General features: G+C 35.4%; 1 protein-coding gene and 1 pseudogene across 1 annotated transcript; one reads left to right on the forward strand and one right to left on the reverse strand.

Moving 5' to 3' along the window:
- Nucleotides 1-302: 302 nt before the first annotated feature.
- WRKY40 (WRKY DNA-binding protein 40) lies at nucleotides 303-2509 on the reverse strand. The gene is made up of 5 exons (XM_008230573.3): nucleotides 2141-2509; nucleotides 1958-2023; nucleotides 1355-1702; nucleotides 1152-1268; nucleotides 303-988 (listed from the first exon to the last, which is right to left on the reverse strand). Exons 1-5 carry the CDS (start codon nucleotides 2219-2221, stop codon nucleotides 638-640), a joined length of 963 nt encoding a protein of 320 aa, XP_008228795.2. The 5' UTR covers nucleotides 2222-2509; the 3' UTR covers nucleotides 303-637.
- Nucleotides 2510-15872: 13363 nt separating this feature from the next.
- On the forward strand, nucleotides 15873-18071 carry LOC103328200 (CBL-interacting serine/threonine-protein kinase 25 pseudogene; annotated as a pseudogene).
- Nucleotides 18072-25649: the final 7578 nt, after the last annotated feature.

Raw genomic sequence — 25649 nt, forward strand, 5'->3', positions numbered from 1 at the left:
AATGTTCTCTTTGAAAGCCTCCTCTGTCTAACATTGACCGAGAAACAAACACCGACTGTCGTAGATTTCAATGGGCAAAAGAATCTCACAGTAGTTGAGATCCTTTATCAGCTTTTTGCTTTTTTGGTCGAAAAAGAACCTTTATGAGCTTAGTCGCACATCAACTATCTACACTCAATTCCTTTTTGGCAACTGAGCATCCTCTTTAGAGTGGATGCCAAATTTGGTAGGACATGTAAAAGAGAAGCACAGCATTTGCAATAATTTTTTTAGAGAAAAACTGTTCTATATTGCAGCTTAAATAAGTACATAATACAGTGTGTCACAATGATCTAGGAGTTGTCTAATACATTTTCTTGGCCATGCTTGAAGCAAGAATGAAATGATGGAAGCTACAAAAGCCGGTTTGGCTGAAATCAAAGGCCGGTTTCCAGATCAATGCCTAGCTGAATCGATAGCCAGGCACTCCAGTTTATATAAGCTGAAACTTGGAATCCAAGAATGGAAGAAATCTAGGCCCTCATCGAAGCGAATTCAAAAGTTGTGTCCTAATGTTGTATTTACACACACCTAATCTTCAAAAACCCGTCTGACCAAGTGAAAACCAATTCTCTTAATTGACTTCCACCATTCCTTTTCAGTAAGAATTATGTTGAAGTATTCTTCCTGAAATGGCTGCTGCTAGTGCTTTCGTGAAATCGGGATCTTTTGTCAAGGAAGAAGCCATCTGCTCCACCAAAAACTTTCGAACTTCCGGTGTTTCGGTTCTTGTTTTCGTACTTTTGGTGTCAGCACTGGACTTGGATTTGGTCAAGTCAAGAGTGATGGTAGGTCCGGATGAGGCAAGGGAGGTTGAGCAGGGGACTGATCCTAAGGTCATGCAGCGGTTTGAGCCTGATGTTGCTTCAATTTGAGAAGGGTGGGAATGATTGTGTTCACCTTCATAAGTTGCCACCAGAATAGATTGATCTTCAACACTTCTCTGCACCTGAAGAGCAAAAACCATGGACAAGAAGCACCTTTAATTGATATGGCACTTAAAAGGGGGAAAAAACTGAACAGAAATCCTGCTCTTAAAACCAATTAATTCTTCTGTATACATAATAAGTTTTGAAGCATTAAGGTGGGGAAAGTTTTGAATTTGGGCTCACCTTCTTTTTGACAGGGCAGCTTGGAGCAAAAGAGCATTTGAAGTAAGCTCTAGGACAAGGATTATCTCTAGTAACTTTTTGGCCATATTTCCTCCATTGATATCCATCCTTCACAACCTATAAATACACATAAAATTTCTCAATACAAACCTTAAATTATTAACTAAACCAACAAGAACATTCCTCAAGGACTGATTACTTACCAGGCTTGTTGTATCTGATGCTTCGGTACGAACATAAGCCCTTGAAATCTTTGCCTTGATGTTCTCTTCCCTTGGTTTCTTGCAAGATTCTCCATCACTGGAGCTGCTCTCAGAGTTTCCATTCACTGCTCCATTGATGTTATTGTTGCTGTTGGTGTTGTTGTTGTTACTGCTTTCAGACTTTCTTTTCTTTGAAATTGGGCTAAGCTCCTTCTCTGGGTTCTTGCTCATGTAATCCAGCAACTGGTTTCTTAAACCATTGTAGCTCTCACCCATCACCGTCAACATTTCGGTTAGCTTCTTGTTCTCTGCACTCACCCGTTGCAATTCCTCCAATAGAGCACCACTCTGAGAACAAAACAAACTCTTTAGACATGCAATCCAATAGTTAATAAATCATTTGATATTTCATGTTTCATATTTAGTACTTTAATCATCCTAATTTGTAAGAAGTCTGTCTAAGATTTACGCGCCTTTGATCCAATATGATAATAGCTTGAAAAATATGCTCCTAGACACATTAAATCCTAGACACAAAACAGAAGATATAGCCACAAAACAGAAGATAGAGAAGCTAAGGTGGAGAAAGAATTGAAAACAAACCTCTTCATCTGGTGAAAGCTGCCTCCCAAAGCCAATCAATATTTTGCTTTGCGCCTCTTTCTTGATCTGAGAACAACCAATCAACTTCTGTAAGTTCAAAGATAACTAGCTAGTAGAGAGAGAGAGAGAGAGAGAGAGCTTAGATCTCTACTAAAAGTTCAGATGCATAAAGTTTGCACCTACCGGAGTATCATCGAAAAGTCGGAGAGGCTTGGTATTAAGATCCAAAGAAGTATCATCATATGCAGCAGATGAGTAGTCCATATCCTTATGAAAACAGCACTTGAATTCTTCTTTTCCAGAAATCCTCAACAGGAAGCAGGCAAATCTCTCGCCCCCAAGTATATTCTATATATACCTCCTGAATTTGACTTTGAAGAAGAAGAAGAAGAAGAAGAAGAAGAAATAATAAAATCACAAGGCAGAAGACTCCTTCACCAAAATCTTGACCAAGTTGTGTAAACTTGGGTGGATGAAGCAAATATATAGAACCAGAAAGGAAGCTGGGAAGAAAGAGAATGAAAGATAAAGATATAAACGAGTAGTCTCAGTGAAGAGCTGGCACGAGCCTTGAGTTCCATATATATACTAATATATATTTATTATAATAATAATATAGTGCTGTTTGTATATAGAGGAATATTATAAAGACTGCAAGTAGTACGACATGTCGGTCGTGAGGGTTGAATTTCTGGGGTAGAAGATGTGCAAAGTCAAGCACGCCATATCAAATTAAATAAATAAAATCATTTGAATTGTGTTATGGATTTAATTTATTTTTCAGCAAATGAAAGAATAGAATGGGGAACATAGAAGTTCTATATTGACCCGATGCTGTCTCTGTCATGTGTATTTATTATATTATATGTTTTTTTTTTTATAAAATTATAGTGGGGTAATTGTTGGGCGGGGAAGGGGCCTTTGCTTTATTTTTCTGTCACGTTTTCAAGTTTGAAACATTTTCCACGTTCCATGAAATGAAAACCATGTATTATTTTTACTTTGGATAACAATGTATATTCTATGTTTTGTTTCCCAAGTCCAAAGCTGTCAACGCGGCTGAAGAATTCCCAGATGAATGATATGACAGATACGAATTACATTCATCACTACATTAGATGTATTGGATTTACAGTACTTTCTTTCTGGGGATGATTTTTATCATGCCATTTCGACGACGGATATGTTTTTAACATTGAAAAGAGAAATATTAGTAAATTACACGGTACTTGATTAACAGTATTATATTCATTAAAAGGGAAAATTGTTAGGTTCTAGTTAAGTTTTGGCTTTCCTTGCCCCACTTGTTAGGTTCTAGTTAAGTTGAAGATCAGAGAAGGTTCATTCATCGACGATGTATTTCACCATGGGCTTAGCTGCAATTCATGATCAACAAAGGTAAATCACTCGCAAATATTGCATGGCATCATGTGTTTGAATATTCAGGGCTTTTTTTTTGGTACCTGGTTGATTAGTTTGGTCGACTAGTCAAGTCTCCTCCAATTTACTGGATTTATTGGTTGGACTAATGATCCCCAATTTTTCCCCATGGTGGATTTATGGGTAAACTTTTTTCTGGTGTTGACTGTGTTTGTAGTGTTCTTCATTCTCTGCTTGTTTGGTGATATTGAATGAATGCACACAACTTGCATAATGTAGTTGTTTCTAGCGCTCGGGCGTCCTGAATTGACATATCCTTTTGAATATCTAGATTGTCACTTAGAATTCTTCTAGACTTGCAAATTAAATTGATTGTTTGATTGGAGATATGATTATTGTGTAGTGGCGTTCTTGAGTCTATGACTTCTTGTTGACTAGTCGTATGGTAACTATGTGTTGTTTATTATTACATATAGTTAATGTTCAAAAAATCTAAAGTTCATTTTAAAATTAATACACATTTCTAATTGCGACTAAAAATTCCATTGCAAAATTTTTAAAATAAAATAAATGATTTTTTTTTCATTTAAAAAAAAAAAAAAACCACCATCTGCCTACCCAACCCGACCGATCCCTTCACACGAGGCCCACCCACCTTTACCGCCGCTCCCACCCACCTTTACCGCCGCCCCCACCCAGTAGCTACCTACCTTCCCAATAGCGCCCCTCGTTGCAACAATGTGATCTCCTCTCCACCCTCTCCGATTCGATCCCCAACTATCAGATCACTTATTCTTTCTACCTCCTAACGCCGCATATCTCCTCCTAAATTTAAAAAAAAAAAAAAAAAAAAAAATTATTATTGTTAATTTTATAAAAATTTATGACATTTTAAAATATGATTGTACGGAATGTCCAACATAAGCTAATGGAGGAAAAACACACTATGACTTCCAGCGTAAGCTAACAGAGGAAAAATACACCATGACCATTTTGACATTTATGCACATAAATATTTCTCTCCCACACTCTTTTTCTCTTCCTATAGTAAATTCCCTAACTTGTACGTGCTCATGCGATGCATGGCGGCTAGTGTTAACATATAAAAGTTTCCCTGGTGACATTACATGCCATTTTAGTCATCACATCCTTTTATAAAATGATTTATTAATCGTATTAAGATGTATAATAAATACTTTTAAGGTTAAAAAGTTAATGTCAAAGTTGGCTGCTAGCTCAACTCAAAACTCATGTTTGCAAAGAGATGGTAGGACTTCACAAATGAGATTATTCCCTTCTCTCCTTCCCCCTTTATAAATTTTCAAGGCTTCAATTGACTTGCTATCTAGGCTAAAATCTAATTTCACCTAACGATAGGGGACAATAATAAAGTGACATTATTTTATGTATGGTTATTTATTATTATTATTATTAAATAGAGATATTATTAACACTTCAAAATAAGCACCACACGTCCAGTTACAAGAACAATCACCATGGACCACAAGACCGGTAAGACATGCTCAGCGCAAACCAAGGACCCGACCACCTCAGTCCCTTACGGTGCTGAACGTGTGGTGCTGATCGTGTGGCGATCGATTGGTAAGATTTTATCGCTTGATCGACAATTGGAGGTTTTGCTATAATGTATTGTTTGATCTGGAACGATTAGACCGTTGCATGGATCCCATTATGAGATATATTGCTCCTCATATTTCCATGAGTGTGTAGGAACTTATGGATCTAGAATCAAAGATCAAATCTTCAGAATTGACGATTCTAAGATTAGGTTAATCGATCGCCACCCAATTGTGCGATCAATGACGATCTAACATTTGGATCGTGACCAAACCTCTTGAATGTGTTTAGTTGACCAATCAGAACTTTTAGGAACTTTCAGATCGAAAATCATAGGTCATAACTAAATGATGGGCCCCACTGGCTTGGTTGACCGGATGTCATCCGAGGCCTCCTTAACCTTAGAGTACGTCTTATGACATCTTGTGGACAGATGGAAACCTATGAAAAATACCTAGTATACTCTAACTGAAGACATGTTAAGTATTTAGAGTTCTCATTCTAGTAATTGGTAGCAGATGGTCGAGCAGACTCTGTTTTCTAAATGAGGTTCTACCAATATGAGTTGTATATGAATGTTTGCATTTCATGACTATTGAGATTTCCTTGTTTTTAAGTGAAAATTCTTTGATATTTATGTGATAACATTTCATTGTTTCTATTGGTGATTTCTCTAAGTATGAGTTAGTTTGAGAATGCTTTGAAAAGCTTACTAAGGTTCATCATTATGAGAGTGCATTCTCGATATATGCATGGAAAGCTTTTGAAGGATTTCTTAAATAAACTTAATTGAGGGACACCCTTGTAGGGCCCACTCTATATTACATTTCACTGATCCAAACCTTCTGTTTTGTAGATATTCATTCAAAGATCATCTCTAATAAAATTTACTTAAATTCGAAATTATTTGATCATTCAATTAAATTATTGAAAGTTAAGTATTTTATTGAAGTACTGTGTCTATTGATTTTGTTGGTTTCAATTAAATGCCTTAATAATTTTCAATTTGTCTGATTTTTTGTAAGGATGATCTATGAACAAAGACTTGAAAAATAAACTATTTGGATCGTTGAAAAAAAGTCGTGAAATACCTAAAAGGGTATCCCTCAAATAAAATTATTTGATGAATCTCTCAATGAAATGGATTTATAACTTATGTGTTGAGATGTGGGTAGGATTAGAAAAATGTGTTAAAGGGTTTATAAAAGGATTTGCCATTGGGTTTTTATGTACTTATGTTGAGTTTGGAGAAATGGTTTTAAAACCACCATAAGTACCCTTCCCAAATCAGAACAGCGATTACAGTATAGTTAGTCTTTGTCATAAAGAACAGATTCAGCGCTGCTTGTGTGTATATGTTTCACACAAGTGTAGACCTACAATTCTCTACTTTGCTTTTGTGAATGTGTTTCACACATATGTATGATCTGCATATCCATGCTCTTCTTGTGGAATGTGTTTCACATAAGTGCATGACCAACGTATGTGTTTCACACAAGTTTATGACTAGTTTTGCATGTACATTCATCGAGCCTCCTTTGCACGTGTTAATATATTTGCCTGCATGTGTGGTTGCCAGAATTTTCCCCTGCTTACCTGTTCACTTTGTTTGCGCATGTATACGGCCAGTTTTTTGCCCTTGCCCCAATTGCCTTCAGATATGGTGATGTTATTATTTTTCCTTGTGTGGGCCGTCTGCACATGTATGATTAGTTTTTCTCGTACATGTATCAAGATTACTCCACACATGTTTGGCCATTACTTTCCTCTGGGTACTTACTGTTATTGGTCTAGAGTTTTATACTTCAGTATTACTATTATGTATATACATATAAGTTGGCAATTAAGTCATGTGTTATGGGTTCTACAGTATATAAATTGATGTGGAAAGAAATTGGTTTTTTTTTCTTGTTGTGTATTGCAGTTTTTTGAGTTGTAATAAGTGCATCAAATCTTTTTAAGTTTGATGCATGTTTGTAGTCTATACTTGTAGGTTTTAGTTGTGAGAGTTTAAAGTGGTAATTGTAGTTGTAGTTTATGCACTCTTTTCTTTGTGTGGTTTTTAAGGGCTCGAGGGGATGGGCAAGGGGCATAGGGCTGGAAGGGAGGGGAAGGGATAGAAGGGAAGAGGAGGGAAGGGGAGGAGAGGAGAGGGGAGAAGGGGAGGAGTAGAGGGATGGATGCCACTGACCCCCACTGGGGGCGACAACTCACCTTATGGTTTTCTCTCTTAGTGTTTTTTTTTTTTTTTGGGAGGGGGGTATCCTTTCTTAACATGCACTTGTTTACTCACCAGAAATGAGTATTTGAATGATTTCAATTCCTGACTTCTACCTTTTTTACTAACACATAATGAATCCAAAATTATATGGGTTTCACGTTAAAATTCGTAATTTAAAACCCTTAAAATCAAGAATGGGATCAATAAGGAGGAGTAGTTGATCCAATTCAATTCCAAATCCTTGATGTCCCTATTTAAGTTCTCTGATTCATGACTTCACCCATTCGTGAAAAGTAAACATGCATCTTTGACATGATAAATAACCATATTGTGGGTGCACTAACTGGTTCATTTTTATTTATTAGACATGAGCTTAGCCAAAGTGGCTAGAGCAATTTGATCAAAACAAAAAAAAAGTTTGTTAGAGCAAATTTACTCCCCACTCTGCACCCGAATTCGAAACTCCCTCATACTACATTAATGTATAATATCATTTGTATAAAATAAAAAAAAAATCAAATGAAGTATTCAAAGTGGATTTAAACTGGTTGATTGGGGCGAATAATTTAGATCAAAAGTGGTTAAAGTTAGACTTTCACATTGTATAGTTTGATGAATTGGACGGTGGAGTACGTCAGACAATGAGGTCATGAGCTTCATCAGATTGGGCACAAAAAGTCAAATACCTAATCCTTAAGAAGTACAACAAGACTCAAGTTCCATGGAGACCATGACCAAATTATTAAAGGAAATTTCACTGTAGACTAATAGTATAACATTTCTCTCTCAGTCCATTGAATTAGAACCTTTACAAATTGTCCACGCACGTTCTCATTCATGAATGGGTTTATTTTTTTTCACGTACGTCCATATCCATTTAATTTCAAGACTTTTAATATTGGAATTCAAATGCCGTGGTCTTGCTTCAAACCACATGTTTGAGACTAATGAACTCCCCCAGTTCAACTTGCAAGATTGATTGGGGAGGCTCAACTACTTAAAGTACATAGGACCCCACCAATTATAAACAGAGCTTATTTTTTTTCTTGTTTTTGTTCGAAGCAAGAAAGAAAGTTGAGTAAAAGACCAAAGAAAAAACCTCGGGGAATATTTTTAACGAGGCCGCTATTAATATGTTCATTCTTACTATGTAACGTTATATTTAGGTTGAATGCATTACCTTTTCTTCTAAAAAAAGAAATAAAAATTATAATAAGAAAGAAAGAGACAAAGAAGCATACAGAGAGTTTGACCTTGACACTGACTATGGAGAATGTTGTACTATTGTCACCCACTTGTGTCGGCCTATGACAATGAACCTGAAAAATGACATTTTTCTTCTTCTTCTTTAAATTCCTCATTTAGTAAGAAGCTCCTTTTTCTAATCTATTAGTAATTCAGTATTTTGCATGTTTTTTTTTTCTTTTACTGTACCTCGTGGGTTTTATCGTTTTAAACTCGTTAATTCTTTTTTCTCTTTTTATCAATTATAAATTTTTATTAGATAAACTTCAACAGTACAACCGAAGACATCAACGTAATATCTAAAATACTCATTTCAAGAAAGCAACAAACTAACATGTTAATCAAAATTAAAAAAGACAAAAATCACATTAAAACTCGTTAATTCGTAAATATCACAAAATAAAAAATAACATGTAAGAAAGTAAAATCAAATATATATATATATATATATCAGAAGTTTCAAATGACAAGTTGCCTTTAGACGCCATGAATGAGGTCAGCTTTCATTTGGAGATGCATGGATTTGCCAAGTCACAATCATGTGGTCCCAAATTTGTCAATTTTTCCAAATAAAACTACAAAAACCACGTTTTATTTCCATAATATTTTTTTGTTTATTGTGGTATGATTTGAAAAATATTCTTTTCACTTTTCATGAAAATACAAAGTCAGTCACGCGTGTCCTTTTCTTCAATCTTTCTTTACTCACAACTGAAACAAGCTTCAATTCCGAAGCATTTTAATTACAAAACTTGATTTCAATGGCTCGTGTATTATACTGCAGCCGAAATAGGAACAGTGCCTGCAGTGAGCTACAAAATTGTTTAATTTTCTCCAAGAAAGACGAGAAAAAAAGAAAAGAAATTAAATATGAAATTGCCACGGTCTTCCAAGTAGGAGTTGACTGAAGACTTTTGGAGTGTGTCGTAAATCAACTGCACGCACACCTTGAATACGTGGAACACAAGTTTTCAAGTGGATTGACAATGAATCACATGTACACGTTTGGGTTTGACTTTACCTACACTTGTTGTTAGAGATGGAATTTAGACTATTGTTGGTACAAATGCACATGGAGTAAAGGTCACGTTTGGATTAAATTGAATAGTTACATGATATTTTATGGGGATTATTGGAATTGATAAATAACCCTAGCCACTAAATTCGGCTTATTAGTCATATAGCGTGGATACTTAAATCCTTAGGCTCTGTTTGATCCACGGAATGAATTTGAGGGGAAATCATTTCTCATGTCATTTCCTAAGGGACTGAAATGAAAGATTCATTTTCCACATTTGGAAATGCTGGGAAAGTAGAAATAAGCCCTCTATTTAAAATAAGCCCACTCCTGAAGCACATAGTTTATATGCAATCTAATAAAATTATATTGTATGATTTAGGGTTTAGGTGAAAACTTGTATTGCAGGTTTGAATACATGTGCTTCTAGTTGATTAATCAAGGATTTTAGTCATCTTTGGGTTATGTATGAGTCTCTCCAGATCAATTCAACGTGTTGTTGCGTTTTGGTCACTGAAGAAGATTTACCCATATTCGGCACATCGTTACATTGTACTTTTGTTTGATTATCAATAAAAAACTATCGCTTATTCTAAAAAAAATGTAATAGAAAATAGATATGTTTGGAACAAATGCCCTTTCATTTTTGGACGAAATACATCTCCATTTATTGACTAAATTTTGAGAATAATTGTATACTGTTTCCAAAAAAAATTTATCTTAGAAGAATTTTAGAATTGTTGCAAGTATCAAATATTACTAAATCCAAGTGGTTAAAATGAATGAAGGGCTTGAATGCAATTAAAAATTTGTATATTTGTACTCAAGCATACAAAAAGAGGAATTTCAAGGAAGACTTCAACCCCAAACCTACGTGGACTGATTAACTGGATTTTAGCAATTACGCAAAATAGTTCAATGAGGAAAGTGAGACAATTAATTGCAAAGAAGGTGGGGTGGGCGAAACTGGGTCAAATTAGTCAACCACGTCAAGACGGGTCACTTTTTTCGACTATGAATCCAGCCCCTTACCCCCTCCAGATTCATGCAATTAAAACAATACCAACCGGGTCAACCGGTGGCGGTTCCAGCCTATGGCAGGCTGGGCTCATGCCCCGTAGAAATTTGTGTTAAAAAAAAATATTACCCACACTCTTCTCTCTTCTCTCTCTTCTTTTGCCCAGCCCAAATTTTTGTTAAAAAAAATATTACCTACACTCTCCTATCTCCTCTCTATCTCTCTTCTTTCGTTCTTTTCCTTCTCTATTCTCTCCCTCTCTTCATTTTTTTCTTTCTTTTCCTTCTCTCCTCTCCCCTTTTTTTTGTTTTTTTTGTTTTCTTCTTTCTTTTCCTTCTCTCATCCCTCCTCTCTTTTTCTTCTATCTTCTCTCCCTTTCTTATTTCTTATTTCTTCCTTTTCCTTCTCTCTTTTTCTAGAAAAATATTACCTACATTACTTATGATTATTAAATTTTTTTTGTCTCACACAAAGATAGCTATTTCAGAAATTACGGAACATAATTGATAGGGCTATGTAGCTTGAGTGGAAAGTCAAAAACGTATGTCATAATAGATGTTTATAAAAGGAAACAAGGAGAAATGAGGTCACAACTCGTTAAAAAAAAAAAAAAACATAGCTCTGCCAATTTTCTTCCTTCCCATTTCTCCCGATATAAACCTGGCTTTTTTTCAAATTAATGTAGTCCCCTATTTTATCTTTCTTTTTAATGTGAAATAATTTTTTTTTATTTTTTTTATTTTAATTTTAATTTTGGTTTTTATTTTAGTTTTTGTATTTGTAGATATAGATGCATTTGAGGGCAAGGCTTATTACTTCTTCCCTCACTATGTAATTTTTTTAATGTTTATTAATGAAATTCACTCTTTTCGTCAAGTTTATTATATAAGTTTTGCCCGGTCGGCTTTCGAATCATGGAACCGCCACTAACTGGGTGGGGGCTTGAAAGACTTTGCCTTAATGACTTTGGTTGGGTCAAGTTTAAAACGTGCAATGTACTTTTTTTAGTTTGATTTATAGGGAAGGGAGACAGAAGACGAAAAGTCAAAATTTTGCTGTAAATACAGTGTTTGTATACATGTTATAACATGGGTGTACGACATAGTTGATATTTCCCTCTTTTAGAGATTAATATCAATAAATATCAACTTGTATTATAAAACATGAATAAATTACACCCTGTTTATCTTCTTCTTTTTTTAGGACCTTTCGAACTCAAACCTATGAATCTTCTCGGATGAACAATTGCCTCAAACCACTACACTAGTAGGTCTTTTGCATGATATTTATTTTTAACACAGGCTAGTCTTTCGAAATTTAAAAACAAAACGTTGGCAATCCAACCACGCAATTGTATGCACATAGGAGAAATATTGATTCTAAACCTCGAATCCAGTGCATTTAGTAGGTTGATCAAGTGCAAAGTTTGATTAAAATGTAGGTTGAATTGCAAGTGGGTCATGTTTGTGTCGTTACATATGCATATGCGTAGACTAAATCTGCTTGGTACCAGAAAACCCAAAAAAAGTTAAACATAGCAAAACACGGAATTCAAGAAGAAGAAAACTTGGGTATGGCGATGGGCCATGGTGACCAGATCAGTATAAACATAGGAAACGTGGCACGTGACGGTCAATATATCCATTGAACCTGTAAACGTTAGTCTTCCATGTTCTCATTCCATGAACTGGTTCTTGTTTTTTTCTTTCATATCTGCGTTGAATTAGATTATATATACCACCAAATTTACAAATACTAATCTATGAGAGAGAAGAAGAACATATACAAACCAAATTAATGATTTGGTCTTCCTTCTTTGCACGTGTGTGAGACTGAGAATTCGAGAATTCTTCTCGCTTGATTAGCTAGACCAGATAATTTTCCAAATTTTCCTGAAAATGACAATTAAATATTAATTTGTTTGGTTATTATGGTGGTAATTGTTTAATTCCAAAAGACATAAATATCAGATTGGACTGGGAAATGACTGGAGACTATTCTCGTCAACATGCGAAAACTATAAAATGATTGATATACATGGCTCCTCTTATCTCTGTCTATATATATTGCCTGGAAGATAATCAGGGCTTTTGACTTTCTCATTTTTCTTTTATTAGACCCGATTTTATTTAGAGTCGGCTCAAGTTATTGGAAAAGTTTTTACTCATGTATGCCATATTGATAATGAGACGGCTCCTTTAAAGTCGTCTTTTGTTTTGTTTTTTTCCATGTTGATCTAATAAAATTATATCGTATGTTTGTAAATAAAATACACTATATGATAAAATTCTTACGTCTTTTCAGCCCAATGATGATGGACTAATTATTTTCAGTCACAAACCCAGCAGCCCACTGAAATAAAATGTGGACTTTTGTTGAAACCTAAAGCGTTGTGCCTTATTGACCAAAAAAAAAAAAAAAAGCGTTGTGCCTTCTCTCATTTTAAAAGTTCAAAAAGCCCATGAAAGAGCTTATATCTGTTTTAGAACTCATCATTTTAATCTGAGGTTGGTTGGATTTTGCTTGGTTCTATCAAGCCATCCCCCAAACTTTATTCCGTTTAAGGACAAGTTGTCCACTATGAAGTATGAATCATATCATTTACACCAAACCGTCCTTGGTCGTATTCTTTGATCACGTGAGGAAAGAGATAGAGAATATTATACACGACGCTAAGCGATTACTTAAACTTAATTGTTACCTTATAGACCGGGAACCTTACACAAATTCTCCCAAATGAGACAATATTGACTACTTCAAAAGTGGAGGCACTTTAAGAAGTACCTTTCTCTAATTTTCTTAACCCTTAGAGCCCGCTATTATTGCATCCATAAATTTTTGGCCCACATACAGTTCTAACTTCCTAACTTGCTTTGCACTTCAGTTGCCATGCTTGATTTTTGAGGCAATAGGAATGTAGAGGTAATGATCACATTGGGCAATCAAACAACTTAAATTTACCTACTAATAAAAAAGTACTTCAACTAATAATCTTGGTTCATGGCATCTTTATGTTTTAATGAAATGGTAAATTTCAGAATCTGACTCTTTCCAAAGAGACTGTTCTGTTTTGATAGCTACCTTTTAAAACTCTAATTCTTCTCATAAAAAAAATTATTAACTTTTAATACATAGTCTCCAATATTTTCCAAGAGACAGAAAAAAAACACAACAAATGCTACGAGCCTTTTGGACATTTTATGATAACAACAAATTTAAGTTCCCGAACTAATTAAAAAAAAGCTTCCTTATTTCATAAATAAGGTATGCTCTTTCCTTAAAACAAAATACCATTCGTTTTAAATCCTTCGAAAAAGCTTCCTTATCATAAGCATATATCTCAAGGATAACTTGGATAGTTTGCACCCAACTTTCTAGAGAAAGTTTTTTAATTAATTATGATAAGCAGACTTGCGTTGAAGACAAGATATTGAAGATTATATTTGTAGCAATATTTTTCCATGCAAGCCAATGGAGAAGTCAACTAGGGGTGGGCACTCAAACCGGCGAACCGGAAATCCGAGCCAAACCGCACCGAACTAAACTGGAAAAAAAACTGAGTTGACCAAAAAGTCAACAACTGGTCAAACACCGAACCGGGCTGGTTTGGACCAGTTTTGGATCCGGTTCCATGTCTTCAAAAATCGAACCGGGATGAACTGAACCGGTCAAATTAAAAATATATATAATTTCAATATATATTTATATTTAATGCTATATTTTTAATTTAACAACAAAAAAAAAACTAATATTTATCCAAGTTTAATTTCAAAATCTCTCTTTTCTAACTTTAATATTTATTTTTATATGAAATTGAATAATTTGTTAATTTTCAAGGAAAAATAATAATACTTCAGTTGAGAATTGTATTAAAAAATAATTTTTATAATCCGGTTTAAAGCCGAATGACAGAACCGATCGAAATCGATTCAACTGAACCAGACAATTTTTGAATTTTTTTATATTAAAACCGAACTGAACCAAATTGGATGAATAGTATCAGATCGGTTCTAATTTGAGGCAAAAATCGGTCCAACCCAAACCGAACCCACCCTTAAAATCAACCATCAAACCGTCATCTCCAAGCCTTGAAACGTTTAACATGACATGCTTTTATGAATGTGCAGTGGAATGTTATGACAATTTCCATCGGCCATCAATTGATTTCTCGGTTTGTCTTGGAGGTCTATAAAATGTAATGCACTTATTTTGACAAGCCAGCCCGATGCACTACTCCCGCCACTATTAGCAGTTGTTCTTTGGGTTGTATAGAGTCCAACAGGGACAATCTTGAATATAATCTGGCAAAGATTTCCCCGCACCAATTTCGTCTTCCCTTGGGTGTGTTGTTGATTTTTCGCATTGGGAAAGTAAAGTTTTGTCCAATGATATATGATGTTCCGAGTCTCTTCATACATTGTCAATTAATACTTTAGGTTGGATGTTCTAATTCTATGGTACTATTCAAAATTGTAATAAACAAACAAAATAAATCATGAAATCAAATGATCAGCTTACCTTGATTTTACCTTGGTTCCAGGTGCCATCGCTAGATTGAGATCTGCAGGGTGGCGAGGACTTCCATTGCCTTGTATTAGGTGCAGAGAAGGGGGTGGTAGGCTTAGTAGGATTCGAACCTACAATGTAACCATTATGAGTGGTACGTTTCACTGTGGTGCAGTAGGAGGTAGATCCACACTGGACTCTGAACTAACATGTTCCTCCAATATTGTTGTTGGTTGCTACATCCTTCAAACAACACTAGCCTTGTCTTTTCCTGCACACATACAAACCAGATCCATCAAAATTCATGAACTGAAATAGGATCGGTTGCCATTTTAGAAACATGAAGCACATTATTCAATTTTTAGAGTTTGAATAGAAGCTAGAGGTGTATCTCTCGTTCATCTATTAATAAATTCTTCTTGTGCCGTCAAGATTTATTAAAAATAAAACAAGATAATCCTTCATCTATAAACTTTTTTATATTAAAATGAAATTTTTACATCTAGTTTGAACATCGGAAGAAGTGAGCGAGTAAGTGAGCAAATCTCCTTCAGTTGGCATTAAGTTTCCTCCACAATCTCAATTTAAATTGCAATTGTTTTTCTAAAATACCAAATATTTTATATTTTGATCTTGATATTTGTTTCAATGGTGACAACCATAGAGTTAAAAGCTGGTGTGGATGCTTTAAAAAAACCTGTTTCACAACATATATGCCTTTATTGGTCACGAAAATGTACTTGGTGAAGCATATCACGTTCTCAATATGATGCTGATTTTTCTGATGGTTGTGATTCATACGAGAATAATGAATATTATTAAACTAACACCTGTGTGCACATATAAAGTTTCTTTCTATTTATTTATTTATTGAAAACTGTATATAAAGTTAGCAGCTGGATGTTTCATCATGAAAGTAAGTTTATGCAGGAATTACTATTATGGGATTTTCTTCATATAAATTCTGGATAAAACTTTTCATTTGCATACGGTCCTACTTTATATTACAGTATTAGGAAAATGCGCGTTTTATTTGCAAATTACAGTTCGACACTAATATACACTTTTCACACCAATATACGCGTATTTATAATTCACATATAATACTACTGACTATATATGTGTCTGCAGTACTTGTGTGGTCTTATTACAATGTGTTTTTCTGTGCCCATTTTTGGCATTTTCAACTATTAAATATTTTCCTATTTTCAGACCAAATTCTCCACCCTAAACCCTAAACGATAGTCCACAGTCCACATCCACCACCCTTTGTAATCATTCAACAACAACCACCCAATTATCTCCGACCATGTTGCACAATTTTTCCGGGAAGGACCATGGCCATCTTTAGTCCTTCTAAGTTCTCAATTATCTCCAACAATAACCCCTTTTTTTTTTCCAGGTAAAATTGTACATTTCTAAAATGGGTCTTGACCATTTTCACCATAAACAAAATGTTCTCCAAATTCAAATTCTAGATATTTTTTTTCTTTCCATCCCACACCGTTTTCCAGGAAAATCATCAATTCCTTTTTTCCTGACCTGGGTCTTCGCCATCTCTACCATGCCCGAATGTTTCTTGGCCTAAACTGAGTCCTCTCAAATTTGTTTAATTTCTCATCTTCCCAAAAGAAATTCTTGTTTTGAAAATATGCAGGAACAAGAGTTAGGGCAACAGCAGTGTCCCAAGTCACCAAGAAACATTCTATTTGACAAGTATGAGATGGGAAGGCTTCTAGGACTAGGCACCTTTGCCAAAGTCTACCATGGAAGAAACCTCATCACAAATGAAAGTGTAGCCATCAAAGTGATCAACAAAGACCACATCGAAAACGAAGGCCTCATGGAGCAAATACAGCGCGAAATTTGTATCATGCACTTAGTTCGCCACCCCCACATTGTTGAATTAAAAGAAGTTATGGCCACGAAAACCAAGATCTTCTTCGTTATGGAGCACGTAACGGGCGGTGAATTGTTCAACAAGGTATTCGAAGGGAAACTCAAGGAAGACGTGGCTAGAAAGTACTTTCGGATTGTCAGCGTTACCAGAGCATCATTGGAGCGACGGTATGCTTCACACCCAGTGTGGCACGCCGGCTTATGTGGCGCCTGAGATTTTGAGGAAAAAAGGGTATGATGGAGCAAAGACAGACATATGGTCTTGTGGGGTTGTTCTCTTTGTTTTTCTTGCTGGCTACTTGCCATTTCTAGATGAGAATGTGATGAGAACTTATACGAATTCGAGGTTTTCAAAGCTGAGTATGAATTTCCACCTTGGATTTCAGGGGAGGCAAGGTTGTTGATAAAAAAGGTTTTGGTTGTTGACCCGGAAAAGAGAATTTCGTTTCAGGAGATAATGAGGGATCCTTGGTTTCAAAAGGGTTCAAATTTTCCTAGGCCAATTGGGGTTCCCAATTCCATTGAAAACGATCAAAACAAAAAGGATGAAAGAATTGGAAATTTGGGTAGGTCAAGAATTGGTAGCATTACTACTAGTACTACAAAATATTCATCATCATCTCCACCATTTTTCAATGCTTTTGAATTCATATCGTCCATGTCATCCGGGTTTGACTTGTCGAACATGTTCGAGGACAAGAGGAAATCCGGGTCGATGTTCACGTCCAAGTGCTCTGCCTCTGCGATCATGGCGAAGCTGCGGGTGGTGGCGGAGAGGTTGAATTTTAGAGTGGTGTGTGAGAAGGAATTCAAGGTGAAATTGCAAGGAAAAAAGGAGGGGAGGAAGGGGAAGTTGGCAGTGTCGGCGGAGTTGTTTCAGGTGGCAACGGAAGTGGAGGTGGTGAAGTTCTCAAAATTGGCCGGTGACACTCTTGAGTACACCAAGTTTTGTGAGGAGGACGTGAGGCCTGCACTTAAGGACATTGTTTGGAATTGGCAAGGTGAAGAAAATGAGTGTGAACTAAAAAAGGTTGAAAATCTTAACTGTCATTAACTGTATGGGTAAGTCCGTTCAAGATGGAGGTAAATATTTACTATCTAAGAAAAAGGACTCCTAGTGGCTCTCTATAATTTAATGCTGCTTTATTTAATGAGTATTTCAAACCTTTATTTAATGCTAACCATTTTTTATTTTATTTTTTTAATAGAGATGAACCAATTAAAAAAGAGTTATAGCATTTTTGACTCTCCAAATTAGGGAGTATGGTTGGAGTTGAAATTTTTTAGAGAGCTCCTACAATAGCTTTCTTATATTCTTAACCAAATTTTAGCTAAGAGATAGAGAGCATCATTATGGATGCTCTAATAGTCCCGGTCCTATATAGTGTCTCTTTGTTGTCTCTATAGTTTTCTCTTTATTGTCCCTATGCCTCTTTATTGCAAGAAGTGGCTATTTTAGAATTGTGAAAAAAGGTTATTTTAGACAATTTTACTTTTGTTTTTATAGCTTAACTGTCATCAACTATATGGGTAAGTTCTACTGCAAGAATTTTGGAACTTTCTATAATGCATGTCATAAGTAATTATATTCTAATGCACAAGACATTCGAAATAATTGATTACTTTAAAAAAAAAGAAAAAAAATTCAGTGACTATAATAGTTTAAGTTCCAAATTTAAGTTGTCTTGAGTTTAATTTCAGCCTAAACTTAAGTTTATATACAACTGCATGCCTTTTTTTTTTTGGTGGGCCTTGAGTCCTAGATCATGTTTAAGTACCCATTTTTAATTGGGAGTTTCACTAAAACACCCAAAATGAGGGTCGAAATTATAAAAAAACTTAAAGCACTATTTAAACATATAAACACACCCAAAACCCATCATTACACACACTCAAAACCCATTTATAAACACACCCAAAAAGTTGACTTTGTGGTTGATTTTGGGTGTGTTTCTATGTTTAAATAGTGCTTGAGTTTTTTTATAAATACATGTTTAGGATTGGGTTTATTTATAAATTTGTATTTTTAATTTTTGTTCTCTCAAAGTTATCAAAAGAACAGAAAGATATTAGCATCCTCATATATTATTAGGGCCAATAATTTCTCCAGATAGTGATTATTGGACACTGTATTTAGTAGAATTAAAATCGGAGAGGTCGAATATCTGCTTACAACTTACATGCTTGATCAAAGCTCCCAACTCAGAGTTAGAACTCACATGATCAACAATTTTTAGGTGGAAAATTAATGAAACGGGTTTTTTTTTTTTAAAGCAATGTGAGACCTCATGGGTGTTAGTGTGTAATTTCAAAAATGTCAAGGGATTTTGTGAAAACACCAAAAATCTTAAGAGGTGTTAGTGTAAATAATTCTTATTAGTTGATTAATAATTTTAAGCTTCAATGTAGTTCACATGATTAATAATAGCATGTAACATATTGTATTAATTAGGGCTTCTTAGATCTAAGTCCTAAACGTTTAGCTGTCATTGGGTTTAGTCCTCGCGTTTTTTATTTTAGATGTAGGTCCTTTGACATTTATTACTTTTTTTGTTGTGTCAAGTTTATCCTTTGAGGTAAATAATGAAAACACATTGAAAATCTAAATTTAATGTATTATTTCCTTGTAATCGAATTCCAGAATTTAAATTTTAAATTCTTTCTTTGATAATATTCCTAATATATGGATAAAATACAATTTAATCAATAAAAAGTAAAGACCCACATATTATACCAATCGATACAAGCACTCACATTGAATTATGTACCTGACATACAGGTAAATAGTATTATTATTAGTGAAAAATACTTAGTGATAAATCATGTTACCTATAAGTTAGGAACATAAATTAGAAGACTACCTATAAGTCAGATACAAAAAATAGACAAAATAAATTGTAGGTAAAAAAGGTACATAAAATACTATTACACACTGTCGAAAATATGAAAAAACATATATATATATATATATATATACCTATGCAGTAGGCAATAGGCAATATAACATAAATGACTATTATCCAATTCAAATCATAAGGGGTAACATTGGAACAAAAAATGATTTAAAAAAAAATTACATCATAAAATATTAAAAAAAGGAATGTAATTTTATGTGGCACGAAAGTCAAAGGACTTGGATCAAAGTCACCAAATTCGAGGATTAAACCTAACTCCTCAATAGGAATTTGGATCAATATCAACTTTTCTATATTAATTAATTCTACATTGTTAAAAGTTGTATTAGAGCATCTACAATCATGCTACTATTTTTTATATATATTTAAATATAGTATTTTTTTTATTTTTTTATTTTTATCAAACGGTAGAGAGATTGCATTCATAAATTACACCATGAGGGCAATACAAATATAATAGCAACTACAACTATCCACACAAAGCTATAAAAATCACCACCCACAAAGGAGTTACACCAATATAGAGGGTTTCTTGACAACATCAAACTCATGAAGTATACCTCTACTCAAAGCCACATAGGGCCAAGGACAGTTCGGAATAAACGTTTGTTTGGAAAAACCAAGTCTAGTACCCCACAACGCAAACTACAAAAAAAAAAAAACTATACTACATAAAGGTCACAAACAAGTATCAAACTCAAAAGCGTTGATGCGCTTATTCAACACCACAGTTCACACCCAAAAAAAGGTAACCCAAGCCCACAACTAAGACTTGGAAGAAGGCATACCTAAAAAGAAAAAAAAAAATTAAAGGCCTGCCACCACTATCGTAGTCGCTCCTGCCGAAGTGGGGACATGGTATACGACAGAAAATGCTACAACCTAAAAACTTGCGACAACAAACAAAAAACCCCTAGAAATTCAAAGAGAGAAAGAGAGAAAGGTTAAAAGGGAAGAGGGAAGAGGAGAAAAGAAAAGGGTGAAGGAGGAAAGCGGGTAAGAGAGGAGGCGGAGAAGGGAGGAAAGGCATAAACGACATCCTCTGCTTGTTGCAGCGCTGAAGGGAGGCTAGGTTTTGGTTTCGGGTTTGAAAGCGTTTCAAAAAAACCTAGTTATCTCTATTAGTTAAAATTTAGCTAAAAACATTATAAAGTCTTTTTTAGTACAAGTGATAGCCTAAACTATAGAAGGATGAGTTTTCCCACACACACACAACCAAGAGGCCATGGGGGTTCGAACTTGAGACCTCTAGTTTACAAGTTAAGACCTTTTTCCACAGTGTTAAACCTCGTTGGTAAAAAAATAAAAATAAATAAATAAATAAATAAATAAATATATATATATATAAAGTTATTTTAAGAGCTCTTTATAAAATTTCAACTCCAACTCTACTCCCTAATTTAAAGAGTCATAAATGCTTTAATCATTTTTTAACTCAACATAAATGATCCCTCTCCATATAAAAATAAAAATAAAGGTTAGCATTTAATAAATCTCTAAAGCATCATTTTTTTTACATGAAGGCAATAGTTTTTTTATTGATGAAGATGAATGAAACAAGTACAAAAATCAAGTTGTATCCTGGAGGATTAGGTGAGTGTCTCTACACCAAATAGGTGTTGTGTTAACTCGCAATTGTACGGGACAATTAGTAGTATAGCAAGATAAGTGCAAGGTCATACTCACGAGAACTGAGAAGTTCATATTAATTATGTTCTTAGATTATCCGATTCTAGAAACAAGAAGTTAAGTCTAAAATTGATTTTAAAGTGGTATTGCGTTTCAAAACAAATGAAACAAAATGAAATTGCTCGTGATTATGAAACCAAATGAACAAAATGAAATTGCAAACAAAAACAAGTAAACAAGTGTAACAAAGAGTGGTCTTACGGGTTGGAAAACAGATTTAAGACTAGGGCATTCGATTCACCATAACAATCCAATTCTAGGTCATAAGGATTCAAGTGACAAGCCTAATTTAGATTCAAAGATTGATTCTAGCTAAAGTATGATTAAGCCACGGTGTATGGTCCTAAACTTGTATTCTTAATTCTCTAATTAAGTCCTTGTTGTCGAACTTAAATTAAACATTAGAAATCCATTAAGCATAGAAGAATGTTTTAAACAGCAATCATATATCTAATCCATGTTGTCGAATGTCCGTACATACTCTTCCTATTCATAGTTCAATTCGAATTAAGGCATATGGTGTCTATTCTTAATTCCAACTAAGATACACAAATCATTGAATGGTAGCTAGGCATTCCAATTAGCATCTAGGCAAGTAGGCATAATGAATAAGAGTATGAATCATGAATCAAACTTGAAACTTGAAATTTATAAACCCAGAATTTCATGTTACTTTACATTGAAGCCCTAGTTATGAATTTAGCTACTCAAAATGGGAAAGAAACTTAAACATGAATGAGAAAACATAATGGATGCAATAAGAGTAGAAAAACCATTTTCTAAAGTTCTTGTGATGTCCAATGCATCTTCAAGAGCTTCTCCACGTCTAATGCTTCTCCAAGAGCTTCCCCAAATCTAGAAGGAAGTTTGAAGGTTAAGGAGGTGATTTGAGATGAGTTTGAGTGAGTGGTGATGGCTGAGAGAGAGGAAATTCGCAGGGAAATGGAAGAGGGGCTTGCTGGGACAGTTTTGGTGATTTTGGGTTGTTTAGAGCGTTGGATTGATTGTCGGAGTGTTTAGGGTTGTGAGAGTGTTTGAGGGTGATTTCTGAAGGATGGATGAATTGTGGGAGTGTGAATCCTAGGATGTGGTTCATTTTAGTGTGGAATGGAAGTGGTATTTATAGGGAGAAGGAAGTGAGAAATTTGAATTGAGTATGACTTTCTCCTACAACACCCACTTCACCAACCTTACCAAACACACCAATGCAATTGAAAATCAGTTTATTTTCTTATTTGGCTACTACACTTCACTAACAAATCCCACTAGAAACCATAGCTTATTCATAACTCATCATGACCAAGCAACAATCAGCTCATCCTTAGGTCAGCATGACAAGCAATTTCATAGGCTCACGAATTGAGCTTCTCTTAAGCAACTGATGACTTTGAGCTATCCATCTTGAAGTTTAGAATGTCATCTTTCCAACCATATGTCGGAGGAAGAATTTAAGGTCGAAACAAATTTCAAGCTCAGTTTGCACATTTTTGCACCTTTTCCTGTCCAAAGCCACCATTGCTACCTAAATCTCAATTAACTGAATGACAAAGACAAAAGAGATTAAAAGCACAAGTTTAATTAAAAAAACATAACCAAATCATAAGTTAGAAGGGTCCAAAATGATATATAATTATGCACTGGTCAATAGGCGTATGGTTGTTGGACTATCGAAATAGCCTACCCTTTTAATTGCAAGCGGGAGAAGGAACCTTGCCTCCGTTAGAGCACTCTCCCTCCCCTCCTCCCCCCAAAATCCCCTTAGAATCATACTCGTAAAAACTATAAGTTACAATCCTCGAAAAGAACATCAGTGATTCAATTAGGTGTTTCCTCAAACTAGAAAACCAAGGTACTCAAATGTTAAGCATAATCATGATTGACTTCCCAAGTGCGGAGACGATCTGCAGAGAATCACCCTCAAAACAAATATTATTAAACCCCTTTGTACCGCAAAAACAAGTCTTTCCCTGGCTGCTAGTGCCTCCACTTGTAAATCTGAGTAAACATTTTCAAATTGGACCACAAGGCCTACCACAAAAGCCCCATGAGAGTCACGCACCACTATTCAGGCTCCCCCTACCTCTTTGTCTACTAGTCATGCTCCGTCGACATTCTGCTTAAGTAGATCTGTAGTCGGTGGGCAACACTTTTTGATTTGGTGTGGGTGGTGATCTTGTCTTGGTTTAAAAGTTACTTACAAAAATTTCACCAAGCGTGATCTTGTATGCTTAGCTGTCACACTTGGGTGGGTGTTTTTACATTTCCAGCTGAGAGTGTCACATGGATCAGCCACGCATCTTGACCGTTGCCAATTTCGATAGTTAAAGGCCTCTATAGTAGACAAAACCTAGTCCTGTGGAAACTGGGAGTGGTCTACTACGGAAGGCATCAGACTTTGCATGAGGTTTTGGCACAAGTGGTGTAGGGACAATCACATAGAATGTGAAGGATGGACTTGTGGGCGCCTCCAAAAAAGAAGCACTGCCGATCAATAAGAATGTGTTTCCAGCACAAATTAGCATGAGTGGAAAGGATATTAAGTCAAACTCGCCATCTAAAGAGTCTCACCTTCGCAGGGACTTGGGCTTTTCAAATGGGGGCCATAACAACTGTTTGTCCCTAATTTTGGTAAACGAACCAAAAATGGTCTCAAGTTTTAAGAGAATATATTAAAGATAAAGCTGGGCCCATTAGCATTTGTCTTTTCTTAGGAGGTCATCATTTTCCCAACTGGGCCTCTTTGAGTGAATCAATAAGAAGGCCCAAATCATAAGATTCAGGCCTTTATCTCCCACTACAAGTTAAAAAATCGGTAAGCGTGTTTTCTAAGCCCACGTGGGAGGTCGAAGGGGATTATCAAATTTAATGACAACTTGACCTCTTTATCTCCCAGCAAGAAAACAAGTCATACTGAAGCCTCCAAAACCAGAAAAGATCAAAATTGACAGCCAGGTTTTCAAGTACAAAGAAGTCAAATCAAGAGAGCTCCACAAAGAAAACCAACGGCTCCTGCCAAAATTCCTCCATCATCCCCTCTGTGAACTGGTTAATATTAGCAAACTAGTAGCTGACCTTGAACCACAAGCCAAAGGTCTTATCGCAGTTTCCATCATTATGGGCTCCCTCTACCTCTATAAATAAAGAAAGTCTACTTCAGAAGATGGGGACTGTCTCTCCAAAACCAGACGCAATGTCTCAAAAAATGCTTGAAAAACTCTCAAGATAACAATCTGCCTATTTTTTCTTTAGATAACCAGTTGACAACCCCTGTGCTTATCTCTCGTAGCTCTGCCATATCCATGGTATGATTTTCTTTTAAGAAGTATTTTGTTTCAGTTCATGTAATCGTTTGACTGGATTGAGAAATCTCTGATATCTTTTTCTTTACATTGTAATCTGAATTCAAGGATAATTGGCGAATTAATTAAAGAATCTTCTATTATTTAATTTGAACTAAGAATAAATATAATTTACAGAAGGATCTGTACATGTAAAATTCACTTAATTATCTAAAAATGGATCACGGATTATTCTAATACATAAAAGTGGATTCCCGCCCTTGCCCCCTAGTTTTGAAAGCCCAGAAAATCTAGCATTCGGGCCCAAAATGGAACAGGGGCCCGAAAGAAACAGTAAAAGAAAAAGGGATAGGAAGTTGAGTTGGGCCCGAAATTGCACCCTTGGGTCGGAATTAACTGTTAATTCAGCTGAGAACGAGAAAATATTGAAGCAGGTTAATAAAACCTAGGCAGGGTATTGCTAACCACGAACTCGGTCTTTTTCTCTTACCTATACATGTACTGCTCATACTTATCAGGTCGATGTTCACGAAGGAAAGAATATCGAAGTCCTCTTAATTGAGGTATAAAAAAGAATCAATCTAGGCCAGTACCCCCCTGGAGCACAATGGCTTGGTAAGAAGTCTAGAAAAAAGACGTGAATTCCTTCAGCATTAGTCATTCACAAACATCCATACCAGATCTATTGGGCTGGTTATATACTCAATAGTGGCACGCCTACGCAACAACAAGGATCAGTACTGAGAAAAAGTTGATAGATAAGGCCTTGACTGGGCTTGTCCGCTTTTGGCAAACTGATTCAACTTTCAATTTTGTTCGGAAATTGAAGGAGTCCTCTTTGCGAGCCAAGAGACACCATCCGATTGGGGCAGTGGTGTTGATCCCACAATCCTCTTCGCTCTTCAGAGCAGAGCCATCCCCATA

Source organism: Prunus mume, linkage group LG4 (assembly GCF_029339155.1).
Source record: "Prunus mume cultivar Tortuosa linkage group LG4, ASM2933915v1, whole genome shotgun sequence".
Taxonomy (NCBI): Eukaryota; Viridiplantae; Streptophyta; class Magnoliopsida; order Rosales; family Rosaceae; genus Prunus; species Prunus mume.

Coding starts and splice junctions, on each gene's coding strand:
- WRKY40 (XM_008230573.3), bottom strand. CDS start 2,221: ATGGACTACTCATCTGCTGCATATGATGATACTTCTTTGGATCTTAAT. Junction 1,269..1,354: donor CATCAGATACAACAAGCCTG/GTAAGTAATCAG, acceptor GTGTATTTATAG/GTTGTGAAGGATGGATATCA. Junction 989..1,151: donor GCTGCCCTGTCAAAAAGAAG/GTGAGCCCAAAT, acceptor TTTGCTCTTCAG/GTGCAGAGAAGTGTTGAAGA.